Below are 15696 nucleotides of genomic sequence, written 5' to 3' on the forward strand. Positions count from 1 at the left end.
TCCCATTTCTTCTCTATTCCCCATCTCTTTATCTTCTTTTTAAAAATTTTTTTATTTTTCCACATCCAAAATTGAAGACATTATATCCCTAGTTCTCTTGAGAGCTCTTCACCACTACCTACCTACCTGGCTTCCTAGACCAATTTACTATCCATTAAAGCTAGACCTACTGAGGCTCAAGGTTTTCCAAACCAGCAGGTACAGTATCAATCCTCAGGGTCTTGAATCACCTCTAAATATAAACTCTAGGAACACAAGGTCATCTCAGCATCACCTTTATTTTCACAGACTTTCCGAAATCAGATTCCAGAGGCTGTACTACTTTATCTTGTAGCTCTCTACATACTATACCTGAATCTGCTCCAAGACTTCTCGCTGCATCTCCACAGCCATATGGTACACATGATGATCAGAGTCATTATACATCACAGCATTTTGAAACATCAGCATTAGGTCCCTTTGGAACTGGGCCATGGTGCGAATCCGTCCCTTGGACAGATTCCTCTTCAGGCTAGTTAAGTCCATGGGTCTGCAGGTAGCCAAGAGAAACCAGAGGAAATCAAACCTTCATGTGAACATGTGACCTAACATGCTCTCTCGGAGAACTAACCAGTTAATGAAAATTGTAGCAAAGATAAAATAGCAAAAGCAGTTAACATTTTACTATTTATAACAGGCTAAGCACTATGCTAGGCACCTTCTATGTTAAACTCATTTAATCCTCTCAATTACCCCAGAAGGGAGGTACCATTATTATTTCCATTTGACAGATGAGGAAACTGAGCTCTAAAGAGTTAGGTACTTGGCCAAAGTCACACATCCTGGAGTGCAATTCAGAGGCAGCCTGACTCCAGAGGCCACAGGCCAAACCACTACATTCTCCTATTATAGGAGAAGTGCTGTTTACCAAAGTTGTGAAAAGCTCCAATGATCAGTTTATCACACAATAGTTATTGGCTGTTTGCAATGTATAGTCATATGTTAGGTATTTAATCTATTTCTCTTACTGCATAAATCAAAAGCTAAGAAGAATTGCTTCTCCTTTCATGTAGATGAAAAGAGTAAGGACCAGGTGACTAGTAAGATAGATAAATCATTATTTAATGAGACACAGAGATTAGGTATAAAAAGGGGACACACAGGGTACAAAGAGGACTGAACTGAAGGTAAAAGTCTGGGGTTTAGTTTAGTAATAGCTCTGCTATTAACTGTTGGTTGATCAAAGGCAAGTCATGACCACCTCTGAGCCTTAGTTTCCTCATTTATAGAGGGAAGGACTTTGTCTCTGCTATGGTTTGAATGATGTCCCCTCCAAAATTCACGCTGAAATTTAATTCCCAATACAACGGTATTAAGATGTGTGGCCTTTGGGAGGTAGCTAAGTCATGAGGGCTCTTCCCTCACATACGGGATTAGCAACCTTGTGAAAAGGACGCAGACTGAAGAGAGAGCCCTCTTGCCCTTCTGCCAGGTGAGGACACAGCATTCATCCCTTCTGAAGGATGCAGCAACAAGTCACCGTCTTGGAAGCAGAGAGTGGCCCTCACCAGACACCAATCCTACCAATACATTGATCTCAGACTTCCCAGCCTCCAGAACCTTAAGAAATAAATTTCTATTGCTTATAAATTACCGGTCTGTGGTATTCTGCTATAGGAACACAAGCAGACTAAGTCTCCAAAGGTCCTGTCATGAACTTTTATACTCTATTATCACACTTGTTTATGACAGCATTTTAGATGACCTATGCTATAAAAATTCAAAATAGTGCAATCAACCAATGTTTGTAACTTCCATTTGGATTAAATCTTTGCCTTAGCATGCCTACAACTAACTGCCTGAATGAATACAGGACTCCTTTTAAAGTTTTGCTCCAAAAGAATAGTGCCCAAAACTATCAAAGGCTAATTTAAGATTATAATGCATGGATCATATTATATATTAAAAGTCAGTACTGCAAAAAATACAAATAAAAAGCCCATATCAACCTTTTGTTCTTCTGTATCCCTTCTCAAATGAAGATATGAAGCTCACCACAACTTTGCAAACCTGTTCAGCTATGAAATATATCTTGAGTTTGCAAGTAATGTAAAGAAAGAAAGAATCTAACAGATAGGAAATAAAGAATGAAAAGGCAGATATAAAAGCAACCAACCTTTCTTGACCCCTTTTCCACTGACCTTTTCACCACATCCTTGTACCCCGGGGCCTGCCTTTCTGACACAGGCTTCAGAAATGGACTGCTGAACCTGTTAAGGGACAAACCCAGAGAGGATGAAGAAACCTGACAAGTCACTCTAAACAAGAAGAGTAGCTATGAACAAGAACACTTAAAACTACAGAGTATGGCTCATTTCTTATTGGACTTCCCTTAGAGGAATGCAGACTGTGAGTACCATTAGGAAGAAACCTATTAGTTCCTTCTTGCCAAACAGAAAGAGAATTTTTAAAAAACACTATAAAATATTTATTATTATAATATACCGGAATTTGTTCAGTTCCTGAAGCCCTGTCTCTGTGGAAAAAGAGAAGCCACCATATTGAAAGGATGTGCATGTGTATAATTTTTTTTTTTTTTGAGATGAGTTCTCACTTTGTTGCCCAGGATGGAGTACAGTGTCCCCATCATTGCTCACTGCACCCTCAAACTCCTGGGCTCAAGCAATCCTTCCCCCTCAGTCTCTCGAGTAATTGGGACTATATGCATGTGCTACCATACCCGGCTAATTTTTTTATTTTTTGTAGTGATGCTATGTTGCCCAGGCCAGTCTCAAACTCCTGGCTTCAAGCAGGAGTTTGCCTGCTTTGGCCTGCCAAAGTACTAGGCTTATGGGCATGAGCCACATATGGGCTGGCATATGTATTTTAAATACAAATTTTATCATGTAATAGGAACCAGTTTCTAGAGGTAATTCAAATGGCACCACAACTACTTCTCTTTTTTTTTTTTTTTTTTTGGAGACAGAGTCTTGCTCTGTTGCCCGGGCTAGAGTGCCGTGGCATCAGCCTAGCTCACAGGAACCTCAAACTCCTGGGCTCAAGCAGTCCTCCTGCCTCAGCCTCCCAAGTAGCTGGGACTACAGGCATGCACCACTATGCCTGGCTCATTTTTTCTATTTTTAGTTGTTTGGCTAATTTCTTTATATTTTTTGTAGACACGGGGTCTTGCTCTCGCTCTCGCTCAGGCTGCTCTCAACTCCTGGCCTCAAGCAATCCTCCTGCCTCGGCCTCCCAGAGTGCTAGGATTACAGGCATGAGCCACCGTGCCCGGCCACAACTATTTCTTATACATACTTATGTAAACACCTTTGAGTGCTTATGGATAAATCAGGCTCAGATACAGGATCTGCCTCTCAACTATGGCTCATGTGAGGAATAAACATTTTCCTTTTATGCTTAAGCCCTAGTAAGTGTTACTGCTTCAGTTCTCAACATAATCTTATCACCACTTGGGAGACCTACCTGTGACTGGCAATCATCTTCCAGACTGGCAGGAGAGTCTTCTTAAATAGCAAATGATCCTGAACAGGGTCAACCTTGCTCAGATCAGTCCTATGGGATAAAACATGACAGAAGAGAGATAGTAACCTCATATTCTGTCTCCCCCAGGTGGGTAATGAGGTCTTCTCAAGACATAGTGCTACTAATTAACATTTGAATCTTTCTGTCTCCTCTTAAGGTATCTGGCCAAGCAGACTTCATTACTATTATCTATTGCTTTCATATTTAACCCAAATTCTAAGATAAGGATGTGGAGTTTGCCATCCAAGAAGCTGAACTGTCATGAAATATGAATAAATTATCAGACCCAGAGAGTCATTAAAATGAGAACGCAATCACATCCTACTCCCCCATGAGCTATGTATTCATCTCTTGAAACTGCTGGCTGTTGCCACAAGTAGCTATAAATGCCACACTAGACACTATAACCCACACCCTATAGCTTAACAATGTATAGCCAATCCTTAATCAATATTATTTCTGTAAACCAATCAGAATTTCTGACAAACAACAGCCCATTCCCTGCCGCCTTTTTTTTTGTTTTTTGTCTTTAAAAAAACCTGCTTGTAACAAAGACCAAACGGAGCTCATATCAATGGTTACTTAGGTCTGAGTCTCCTGAGTAGCTGTCCTTACTTTGGCTCAAGCAAACTCTTTTAAATTATATTTTGTGCCTTAGCCTCTTCCTTTTAGGTCTACAGTTTGTAAAATATTAGACTTGAGAGACAATCTGACTCAGTAAAATTTCTTGAATAAATTAAGCTAGCATTTAGACAGAAGGATTATTTATGAAAGAGATTCTTTTTTTGGGGGTGGGGGGGAGAGTCTCACTCTGTCGCCCCAGCTACAGTGCAGTCATATGTGTCATCATAGCTCACTGCAATCTCAAACTCCTAGGCTCAAGCAATCCTTGATCCACACTCCTGCCTCAGCCTCCCAAGTAGCATGTGCCACCATGCCCAGATAATTTTTCTATTTTTTGTAGAGATGGGGTCTCACTCTTGCTCAGGCTGGTCTCAAACTCCTGACCTCAAGGGATCCTCCAGCCTCAGCCTCCCACAGTGCTAGGATTATAGGCATGAACCACCATGCCCAGCCTAGAGATTTTTTTTTTTTTTTTTTTGAGACAGAGTCTCACTCTCTTACCCAGAGCTAGAGTGCCGTGGCGTCAGCCTAGCTCACAGCAACCTCAAACTCTTGGGCTCAAGTGATCCTCCTGCCTCAGCCTCCCGAGTAGCTGGAACTACAGGCATGTGCCACCATACCCGGCTAATTTTTTCTATATATTTTCAGTTGTCCAGTTAATTTCTTTCTATTTTTTAGTAGAGACGGGGTCTCGCTCTTGCTCAGGCTGGTCTCGAACTCCTGACCTTGAGCGATCCTCCCGCCTCGGCCTCCCAGAGTGCTAGGATTAGAGGCATGAGCCACCATGCCCGGCCTAGCCTAGAGATTTTTTTTAATGTCAATGAAACACATTTGTTTTATACAACAGGAGAATATACAGACTCCTATTTATATGATGTTAAAATTATATTTAACTCCATTTTTTTGTATTTTCCAACTGTAATTTCCTTTGTTTTAACTTACAAAAAGTAATCCATTTCATGGTAACAGATTCAAATAGGCACAAGCAGAAGTATGAATCTTAACAACCTGGGATAAAAATCTATCCTTACAGTTTTGAGGAGGCAGCACGGCTGAAAAGGACATCCACCAGGGGAGTCTCTGGAATGCTGAAGTCATCGTCACATTCACCTGAAGGGGGCTGGTCTTCCACCTCTGACACATACCCTTCACCCTGGTCCTCCTCTTCGGATTCTTGCTGAGCCTCCCCCTGTGAATGCCAGCAAACACAGGAAATTTTTGAAGGAGATTTACTATCTGCATGGTAATTTTACTTGCACAGAGTAAATACAGGCTACCTTAAGGTGAGAAGAGGCCAATTATATAAAGCCATAAAAGAAATTAGAGAAAGCTGACTTAACTAGACCCCAGTCAATGAATTCTTGGTCACAATCTTGCGGGAGAACTTCGACTCTATACACTTACTCCCAAAATGAAAAAAGCAGTATTTACTCCATCCTAGTTGGGTGCTGTACTCTTTAAAAACCATCATTCTCACCTAGGGCCCTGGAGTTAAACTACTCTAGCTGGCCAGATAATATTAATAATGATAATGGCATTCTAAATTTTACTGACTGTTTCCTATGAGCCAGGCACTATGCTAAATGCTTTACATGAATAGTCTCATTTAAACCTTACAGCAAACCTACAAAGTAGAGTGTTGTTATCCCATTTTTAGCACAGAAAACTGAGGTTCTAAAATGTTCACTAACATGCCTAAGGCCACATAGCTAAAAATGATAGTGAAACCAGGATTTGGACCCAAGTAGCTGAACTCTCTGGAGTTAGCTTATGTGCTCTAACCCTTCTGCTCTGTCTCCTTGTGCAGAAGACCAACCAGACAGCTGAGGTACGCACTTACCCCCTCTTCACTCTCTGTGGGTAGTCCCTGAGCTGCACAAATATCTGAGGGAGCTGAAGCCACTTTTTCTGGCTTTCCATTTTGTCCCAGTGGCTTCTTTTCAGCTACTAAGAGGTCTACCTTGGCTGAAAGCTCTTCAGTCTCTCTACAGGGCTCCCCTTTTCCTTCAGCAACTTCAATTTCCCTTCCCTCTTGATGTCTGGTACCAGAAGGAGGGCAACAGCCTTCATTTGATTCTTTGCTGCTAATGCACAATGGCTCCATTAAATAAGCTACCTACAATCAAAGGTGATTATTAGATGCACAGGAACACCAATGGAAAGCAACAGCCACATATCAACAATGCCACATGCTTACATTACCACTGTGACTAAGTCTGAGATGGCAAGTTGACTTAATTAATTCACTCAATCATTTAAAATTTATCAAATATCTTATATACGCAGGCATTGGACTAGTTGCTGGGGATTTTACAGTGAGCAAAATAGATATATAGTTCTTGCCTCCTCCAGGAGCTTATGTTCTAATTTTTATCTTAAGTGTCAACTCTGATCAATTTAAAGTAGCTGTCTAGAAAAGTGTTGAAAATTTTGTCTACCACAGACATTGCAGAAAGAAATGGCAACATTCAAACTAGACGCTGGCTGATTTTGACGTAGGTTCTCCTGAATGTGCTCAGTTGCAGCATAAACTCTCTGTCCAATTCTGTTTATTTCTGGTCCTCAGCCCTCAACCAGGGTAATAAGGACACTTTAAAATACTACCTTGAAGGCATAACATTTTAAGCTTAAAGGAGAGTTTGGGCAAGTATAACTTCCCTCAACTCTGAAAGAACAAACGATAAGGATACTCAGAAGGCAGTCCTCCATTCAGAAATTTCACTTACTATGACTGAGCCCCCTAATGACTGAGGTCTTAGGACATTCAGTCAAAAAGTATATCTTTGGTGCATATTCTCATCAGCACCAAGTGCTAGGGGTACAGCAATGAACTTAATCCCTGCCACCGCAGAGCTTATACTTTAGTAAACAATGTTAAGAGTGGTAGAAGCATGTAGGGGTAAGCATTCTCTTAGAAAGTTTAGGCTCTTTCAGCTTTGGAACTAACAGCTCACCATTACCTCAGAGAGGAAGTGGAGGAGGTTCTGGCGGCTGATTTGCTCTGACTCTTCCTGAGATTCCTCACTGACTCCATCCCCCATAAGCAGTTCACTAGGTTCTCTCTCTGGGCTGCTTTCCTCTAGTTCCTCAGCCCTTGGATCCTCAGTTTCCCTCCAGCTGCCCACATCAAGATCCACACTGGAGTCCCATGAGCTGAAGAGGGACCTGCAGTCATTGCTCAATTCAGAGTCATCGGGATAGTCTTGTTGAGAATCCAACCAAACCCACTCTCGTCCCATCTGTAAATACAAAGAAAAAAATGCATTAAATTCATTCAAATCAATATTCCTGAGGCATCTCCATCTCCTAAGTTCAGGAGAAAAATAAGGGACCCAGAATTTCTTTCTACTCATCATCAGTAGGAAGAGTTAAAAACTAACTGAAGGGAGACATTGGGAAATGAAATGATCTTTGTCTTTGGGAATAAAGAAAAAGACCCATGTCCATGTAATAGATATAATACACTGTACAATACAGCATAAGAGACATATTACCCAATAATTATTTTTATTTGGATTTCCTCATACTCACTCCAAAAGGGAAAGAACTGAGGCACAGCTAGTTTAACAGTCTTCCTCTATCCCAAATCACCCAAAAACTCAATTGCAAGGCAATTAACTTGAAGGGGCAGAGATGTCTTCCTCAGCATATATACATTTTTAACCTATTAACCATTAAATTTTCAAAATACACTTTAAGATTACCTTTGGCATCCTTCTAGTCATATCCAACCCTCACTTCTCAAAATGAGAACTGAAACATCAAGTTTTAAAAATGTCTTCCCTTGCTTTATTATACTACATTATTCTGGTTTTCTTTACACTTTTGTCCTCTCCTTTTTACAACTTTCAATAGATCCTTGCTTCTATGTTCTTGCTTGGTCTTCCGCTTCCTTATTCATACTTACTTTAAAAAATGTGTATATATTTTGAGGTTTTAACTTTGACCTCTATTCAGCTGACTCCCAAATCTCTCCTCCTTTATTTCTTATATGCATTCTGGTCTCATCTCTCTATGCATCCAAAAGTCAATTCCTTTTAGATGCCCTACCATCTGCTTCAACTTAATACTCCTAAAACTAAAATCACTTTTCTTCTTATCTCCAAAATTATTTGCTCTGATTTCCTTATCACACCACTATTTTCTTAGTCTACCCAACTCAAAATTGTTTTGACCCTTCACTCTTATATTCGGTAAGCAAATCCTCTTCCCAGTTTTCTTTCACAATAACTTTCCTCAACGTCCATCCTTTGTTCCTGAACAAAAGCCATAGTCTCCTGGTCAGTGTTTCTATTCTTAATTCAGTCTGCTTTCAACAAATATAGTCCTCATACTCATGGCTTTAGAATAGCTATCACCTCAAATATAAACTTCTCAATCTGCTAGAGTCTTCTGTAAGTTAGCCCTATTTTCTCCCCTTGGCTGGTATCTGTACCTCACTACTCTTTAGTATAACCCCTGTTCTAATTACATTTGTAATTATTCCTTATTGTCCCCACCACAGATGCCTATACTTTTACTTCAGCTTACTAAGCTCATCCATCACTTTCTCTACCAACCCCAAATCTATGTCCTTTAATGGACCTTTCCACAAACTTATCCGACTTCTGGGTGCTTCGGTGTTTGTGGACTGCTTTGGGAATCCACTACAGGTATTTCATTTTCCGACTCCTGGACTGACCGAATTTCTTTCCACCACCTCACAAAAACTGTATCTTCTACTTCCTAACATCTTAACAAACTTTATAAATAGTTCCATTCAAGACAAAAAGATCTGTGACTTCTAATCATATCCTTCTTAAACCCATCTTTCTTAAGAAGGCTTAGAGTACTAGACTATACTCTAGAGTGACATATTATATAAATATATTTTTATTATAAAGAGATCTTCATCTCTTTATAATGCAAGGCTCGTAACTAGTTCATTTCACCAATGAGTTGATTTCTATAGTTATTTAGTACAGAAGTTGGACTAGAACTCAGGTGATAAATTTGATAATTCTTAAACTGAATTTAGCCTTCAAATAGCAAGCAATGTTAAGAACTCTTGATATTCAACAGTCCTATTCATAGAAATAGATAGGAAGGAAATGGTAATACAGTTATCCTAAGAAATATCATCTGCAAAGACAGTGTTGAGACAAATGTTCCCAAGATAAAGATCAATGCTACCTATGTCCATGCTCTAATCTTCTTTAAGCAAATTCCATGCATAGAACTCTGAAAACCTTAAGTTTTCTCAAACATTCAAGAAAGCTAAATAAGAGGCTGCTTACTGCACAATGAAACGCTTAGAAACATTAGTTATAAATTCAATCTTGGTTATTTACCTTCACTCAGCTGCAGCAGGCAGTTCGTATTATAAGACGACTTTTCCCCTCTAACAATCTCATTCTCACAAATGAAGAAACAGTTATCAGGCAGAAGAAACCACAAGTTTCAAATACACATACATACATACACACACGGATACACACACACAAAGAACACCACATCAAAGGCTAGAGTTTTCTTTCAGTTTATTGTATACACACATACTTCACAGGTTTGTTTTTTTTTAAAGTCTGTACAATTCACAAGACAGTACAAACTAGCTACAATCTGCTAGCTACACATTAGGACATTAACACAGCCCATGATTTCTGCCTTAAAACAGGCAACTGTGCTATTTCAACTCTCTGAGAGAGATTTTCCCAGCTCATGTCATATGGCCCAGGTGCCTCCTCTTCTGTAACTTCCACTCTGGAACTGGGCCCACAAGCCCAAGCTCTATCTTTTTCACTTCTTTTTCAGGTTCAGCTCAAAGAGGGTACTCTGAGGCTTCACTTTTTCATCTTCATGTCTGCTTCAATGGCACAGCGACGTCCCCTGGTTCCCCCATCCTAGATGACAGACAGAGAAAGAAAGAGAGCATGAGTTGAGTTGGTTAGGAGGTATGAGAGAGGGTGCAACAGGAATGCTGGGGTTTTGGTTTCTTGGGGGAGAGGGGAGAGAATCAGCAGAAAAATCCAGAGGGATGAGGGGCATATTTCTGTCTTCCCACAGAGTGGCTAAAGAACATCTGATAGTCTGTGAGAGGAAATGTTGGACAAAGTGTCTTGCTCCTGCCCACCACAGAGGTCCTTGGAATTCACCTGGGGGCCCACAGAATGACTATTAGTCATCCCACCCAGGCCCAAATCATGTGCAAGGGAATAGGAAGAGTAAAAGACAGGTGAGAGAGTCAGAAAGGGTAGTGGATGGTGAGGTTCTTGGCTAACATACCTGTCCAGCTGTTGGTCCCTATAAGAAAGGCCTTTCCTGCAGACTGACCCTGGCACTAGTTCCCTAGCACCTCCTGACAGTTGTTTTCCATGAGATCAGGACAATCAGAAGGCTTCTTTCCATTTGCTGCTCTCTCCCTGTAGCCCAGCTCCTTCCTCTCGTGCAATACTTTGCTGTCTTCAATAGATAAAACATCCTATTAACCAGCCTTGCAATAGCCAGCCAACTGCTTGCGGATCCAGAGTCACTGTTGCAGGCCAGTAAGCAAGTACGGAGATTATAGTGTTTTGTCTGTGGTATAGGCTGAGAGGCCTGTAGGCAAGATAAACTAGTGAAATTTTTGCTGGGCCAGGCCATTTTTACATTTCTAATGTGCAAGGACTCTAAAATTTTTAGAGCTCATAAACATAAGTTGCCCATGAGGCAACAGTAAGAATAAAAATACCACCTTGCATTTGTATAACACCTTAGTTTTTTTCCCGAGCCAGTTCCACACCTATTATCTCATTTTATCCTCACAACCTCCCTGTGAGGTAGGCTGGACAGGTACCTCATTATATTAGCTCCATCACACAGATTAGGAAAACAAAGCCCCAAGAGATTATCCAATAACCTTAAGACCATGCAGTCTTCTAACCTGATGCCCCTTCCATTACATCATGCCTCATTGCCCCATAATGAATAACATAGAGTCAGCCATTTAATTCATGGAGGAAAAGAATAAAAGTCTTTAGGCCAACTCTACAAAGCTTATCTTATAATTCTGCCAGCCACTACTGTATTCCGCGGTCATTGTTACTGAGATCTTTAGCTTAAATCTTACTAAATGTTTGTTAGTCTTGCAACTTAATTTTAGGAAATGTGCTGAGTACTTCCAGTATAAGGAACACTGTTAAAAAGCCAGCTAGCATCTGCTGCTCTGAGCAATCTTCTATTTGTAAGAAAAAAACTGTAAAAGGTGGAGCCAAGAAATGAGGAGCAGGTGCATTCTACATCCTTTACCCCAAGAATACCTCATTTTGGTCCAGTGATCTCATAAATAATCCCTACCCAGCCCCCACACACACACACATGCAAAAAGACAGGAATGCAGAAGAAAAGATAGTTTCTTATTCAATGACCTGAGTAAACAGAAGTTCAAGACATTGCCACAGTCTGCATGTTGGATTTCCCTCTGCCACCCACCCACAGCAGGAGCTGAGAATCATTGTGGCAACACCACCCCTTTCAGCCATTCAATACTTACAAAGAGAGAGAGAAGGAAGGCAGGAGAGCCCATGGGGACACTGTCCTGTTAGAGGACAAACAAACACTGATCAGGTTCCACGGAAACTCTCAGCCACTAGTACCCCAAACCTCAGGACAGAGACACAAGCACCATACACACAGAGACAAAATTTTAAAACTCAAGAACAAGATGGAAGAGATCCAAAAGCAATCTGACCATTATGCCTCTGGAACAGAAACTGATGGCCCCCAACCGCTTCAAGCTAAGTCATTTCCCCCACCTTCAGAGCACTCTCCCAGACAAATTAATAATTCACTCACTCGGCTCACAATTTCTCCCATGTGACTGGGTCTCTCAGTCACAGCAGGTTTCTTCAATGTTTACAGGGGAGCAAACAACTACCATTCTAAGATCTATGTGTCTGTATCCCACTGGAATGTATGAGCCCAGCAATATCAAGTAGTAATATAAGATTCACTGGATGCTTCAGACTTCTAGCACTGGAATACTAGCACACAAGCTCTTTCCTGGTCTCCTCACCTTCTCTGAAGCATCCTGTTTGCGGGTAGAATCTCTCCCTCGAAGACTTTTAGCACTGATCCCAGACTCAGATGTTTGCATAATCAACTGTGTGGCCAAGAATTGCTGTAGGGAGAAGGAACAGGGTTGGCCATAGTGACCTAATCCAGTAGGGAAGAATTAAGATACTTTAGGGTTTGTAAATAGAACTTTGTATACTATCCTTCTACTCAAATGTTTTTTGACTGATTGGAAGTTTAGCATATTATGTTTTAATTCTAGTTGTAATACATATGCAAAGAATCTGAAAATACCAAATAGCCCTAATATCTGCATTTCTCTGATGACTAACAATGTTGAGTATCACCTTATGTGCTTACTGGTCATTTGTATATCTTCTTTGGAGAAATGTCTATTGAGATCCTCTGCTCATTTGTATTTTTTTAGAGATGGTATCTTGCTCTGTCACCCAGGCTGGAGCACAGTGGCATGATCATAGCTTGTCGCAGCCTTGAACTCTTAGGCTCAAGTGATCCTCCTGCCTCAGCCTCCTGAGTCACTGGGATTATAGGCATGAGCCACTATGCCTAGCTCGGCTGTCTTATTTGTTTCTTTCTTTTATGTACGTATGTATGTATATATGTATTTATGAGACAGGGCCTTGCTCTGTCACCAGGGCTACAGTGCAGTGGCGTCATAATGGCTCACTGCAACCTCAAACTCCTGGGCTCAAGTGATCCTCCTGCCTCAGCCTCCCAAAGTGCTAAGATTACAGGCATGCGCCACCCCACCTGGCCCATTTTTTAATTTTTTTGAGACAGGGTCTCACTCTGTTTCCTGGGTTAAAGTGTAGTGGCATCATCATGGCTCACTACAACCTCAAACTCCTGGGCTCAAGAGTTCCTCCTGCCTCAGCCTCCCAGGTAGCTGGGACTACAGGTGTGTACCACCAGGCCTGACCAATTTTTCTATTTTTTTGTAGAAACAGGGTCTTACTCTTGCTCAGGCTGGTCTCAAATTCCTGGTCTCAAGCAGTCTTCCCACCTCTGTCTCCCAAAGTGCTAGGATTATAGAGATGCACCACTGTGCCTAGCCCAATTTTATTCTTTTGCATATGGATATCCAATTGTCCTAGCACCATTTATTAAAAAGATTATTTTTTTGCCAGTTAATTTTTCTTGGGTTTATTTCTCGACTCTCTGGACTCCCAATTTTATTCTGTTGATTAGGTCATTAAATATGAAATGTCCGATTTCAAATAAAAAGTAGAGTTTATTATGTCTCAAACAAGAAGTACAATTAATCAAAGTATGCGCCTAAACTATCGACACAGTTTTGCCATCTTAACGGTAGCTTATTTATGCCAGCAGCAAAGAAGCCTGGAAAGAGAATGGCAATGAAATCGTGAAAAGTGTTTTCTACAGCTTGTTGAGAATTGAATATTCTTCTTTGCAAGAAGTGGTCCAAAGCCTGGAAGAAGTGATAGTCAGTTGGTGCGAGGTCTGGTAAATACAGTGGATGACAGAGATTTTCCAAGTCCAGCTTCTGTAGTTTAAGCAGCGTCTTTTGCGTGACATGTGGTAGAGCACTGTCTTGCAAGAGGATTGGCCTGTCTCTATGGACCAATTTCGGCTGCTTAATCGCAAGCATCCTCATCATTTCGTCCAATTGGTTACAGTAGACATCTGGTATAATCGATTGACCAGGTTTCATGAAGCTGTACAGGATACCAGCACTGGACCATCAAACAGACACCATTAGCTTTTTCTAATGAATATTCGTTTTTGGACTGTGTTTCGGCACTTCATCTTTATCCAACCATTGTGCTGAATGTTTGTGATTGTCAAAAAGAATCCATTTTTCATCACACGTAACAACATGGTGTACAAACGGTTCACCTTTATGTCTTGACGACAAAGAAAGGCAAGCTTCAAGAGAATTTCTCTTCTGATGCTCGTTTAATTCATGTGGTATCCATCTAGCTAGCTTCTTTACCTTGCCAATTTGTTTCAAATGGTCCAATATTGTTGGAACAGTAACATCAAACCTTGCTGCCAATTCACGTTAGTTAAGGCTGAGATGGATTCACTTCTGCTCCAGCTTTCAGTTCATCATTATCCACCCTGGTCTCAGGTTGCCCATGTGGCTCATTTTCAAGATTAAAATCACTAGAACAGAACTTCTCAAACCCCTGATGTACTGTGCATTTGTTAGCTACACCCTTCCCAAACACTGTTGATATTTTGAGCTGTCTGTGCTGCATTAATTCCACAATGGAACTCCATATAAATTTTTTACTTATCCATGGTTTCACAAAAATTGCTCTAAAAAAATTTCGAAAGATAATCACATGCCAAAACATGCATTTGAAAGACTGAGGATGTACTTTCACAATAAAAATAAAAGAAGTGTCAAAGTGATATGTCAAGGATATCAATTGTCAAACTTAGTATTTAAGGAAATCGGACATTCCATACTTAATAACCCGTAATTTTTTTTTTTTTTGCTATAATATAGGCTATAACACAGGATCAAAATCTCTATGATAAAAAGGATAAAACTAGAATGAACCAAAGACTATTCAGCAATTTCAGTAATTTGGCAGATTCTGCAAAGATATACAATACTCCAAGTTCAACATCTCAAAGGGTACTCAGTAATGTAACTGTAGGAGAGAAGTAGGTTATCTGTGATGAAAAGGAAGGAAGAAACTCTTATTTGTTGAGTATCTACTCTGTACCAAGTACTTGACATAATTAAAAAATATACGTTCACCATTTAAAAAAATCTTTTATTAAAAAACCTCAAGAAACTGAAGTTATTTGCCCAAGATAGAATATTCTATCATAACTCTTTTACCAAATCAGAAAAAATCAAAATTAATTCAGCAAGAAAATTATGTTCCCAACTGTGTTCCTGATGGCTATTCCAAGTAAAAGCCAAAGCACCCCTTTCTGTCATCAATATGAACCCTTCCCTTGAATATTTTTCCTTCATCCTTGCTGAAACATAAAGGATCCTCAAAGTACCTGGATCTGCTCCAAGACATCTCTCTGCATCTCTACCGCCATGTGATAGACATCATGGTCTGAGCTATTGTACATTACAGCATTCTGAAACATCAGCATAATGTCACGCTGAAATTCAGCTGTGCTGCGGATCAGTCCATTTTCAATGTTTTTCTTGATAGTTGACAAATCCATAGGCCTAAAAAAAGAACAGGGCTAAGTGGCAGTGGAGGCAGGAAGAAGACTCACCTGAATCTCTGAATATATTATCTCCCTATAGATTTTCTCACATACATCTTCAGTCTCAGCTGTCAGGGCTCAAATGCCAATCCCTCACCCCAAAACATGCACTTAACCCAAAAAACAAAGTCAGTCTGTATAGTAAGCATTGAGAAAGGTAATAAAGGGAGTTAATTCTTTTAGACTATCAATGGTGATCCAGCCAAAGGAATGGTCAGTTTAGAACTTGGTCACCCCGACTCACATAAAAAATATTTGCTTTAAACTTACTATCTACTGTAAAACTTCACT

General features: G+C 40.4%; 1 protein-coding gene across 5 annotated transcripts in view; it reads right to left on the reverse strand.

Moving 5' to 3' along the window:
• BRD8 (bromodomain containing 8) overlaps nucleotides 1-15696 on the reverse strand; it is a 34150-nt gene that overhangs the window by 619 nt on the left and 17835 nt on the right. For 2 of the 5 annotated variants that reach the window (XM_069483686.1, XM_069483684.1), the window contains 4 exons: nucleotides 15187-15364; nucleotides 12179-12283; nucleotides 11657-11701; nucleotides 9691-10028 (listed from right to left, as the gene is read on the reverse strand). In XM_069483686.1, the coding sequence (XP_069339787.1) occupies nucleotides 9969-10028; nucleotides 11657-11701; nucleotides 12179-12283; nucleotides 15187-15364 (388 nt within the window). In that variant the 3' untranslated portion in view covers nucleotides 9691-9968. Of the gene's footprint in view, nucleotides 1-351; nucleotides 530-2180; nucleotides 2250-3462; nucleotides 3553-5177; nucleotides 5336-5986; nucleotides 6263-7106; nucleotides 7386-9690; nucleotides 10029-11656; nucleotides 11702-12178; nucleotides 12284-15186; nucleotides 15365-15696 lie in introns of those variants that run through there. The other 3 variants (XM_069483685.1, XM_069483687.1, XM_069483683.1) reach the window with 2 other exon arrangements.

Source organism: Eulemur rufifrons, chromosome 10 (assembly GCF_041146395.1).
Source record: "Eulemur rufifrons isolate Redbay chromosome 10, OSU_ERuf_1, whole genome shotgun sequence".
Lineage (NCBI taxonomy): Eukaryota > Metazoa > Chordata > Mammalia > Primates > Lemuridae > Eulemur > Eulemur rufifrons.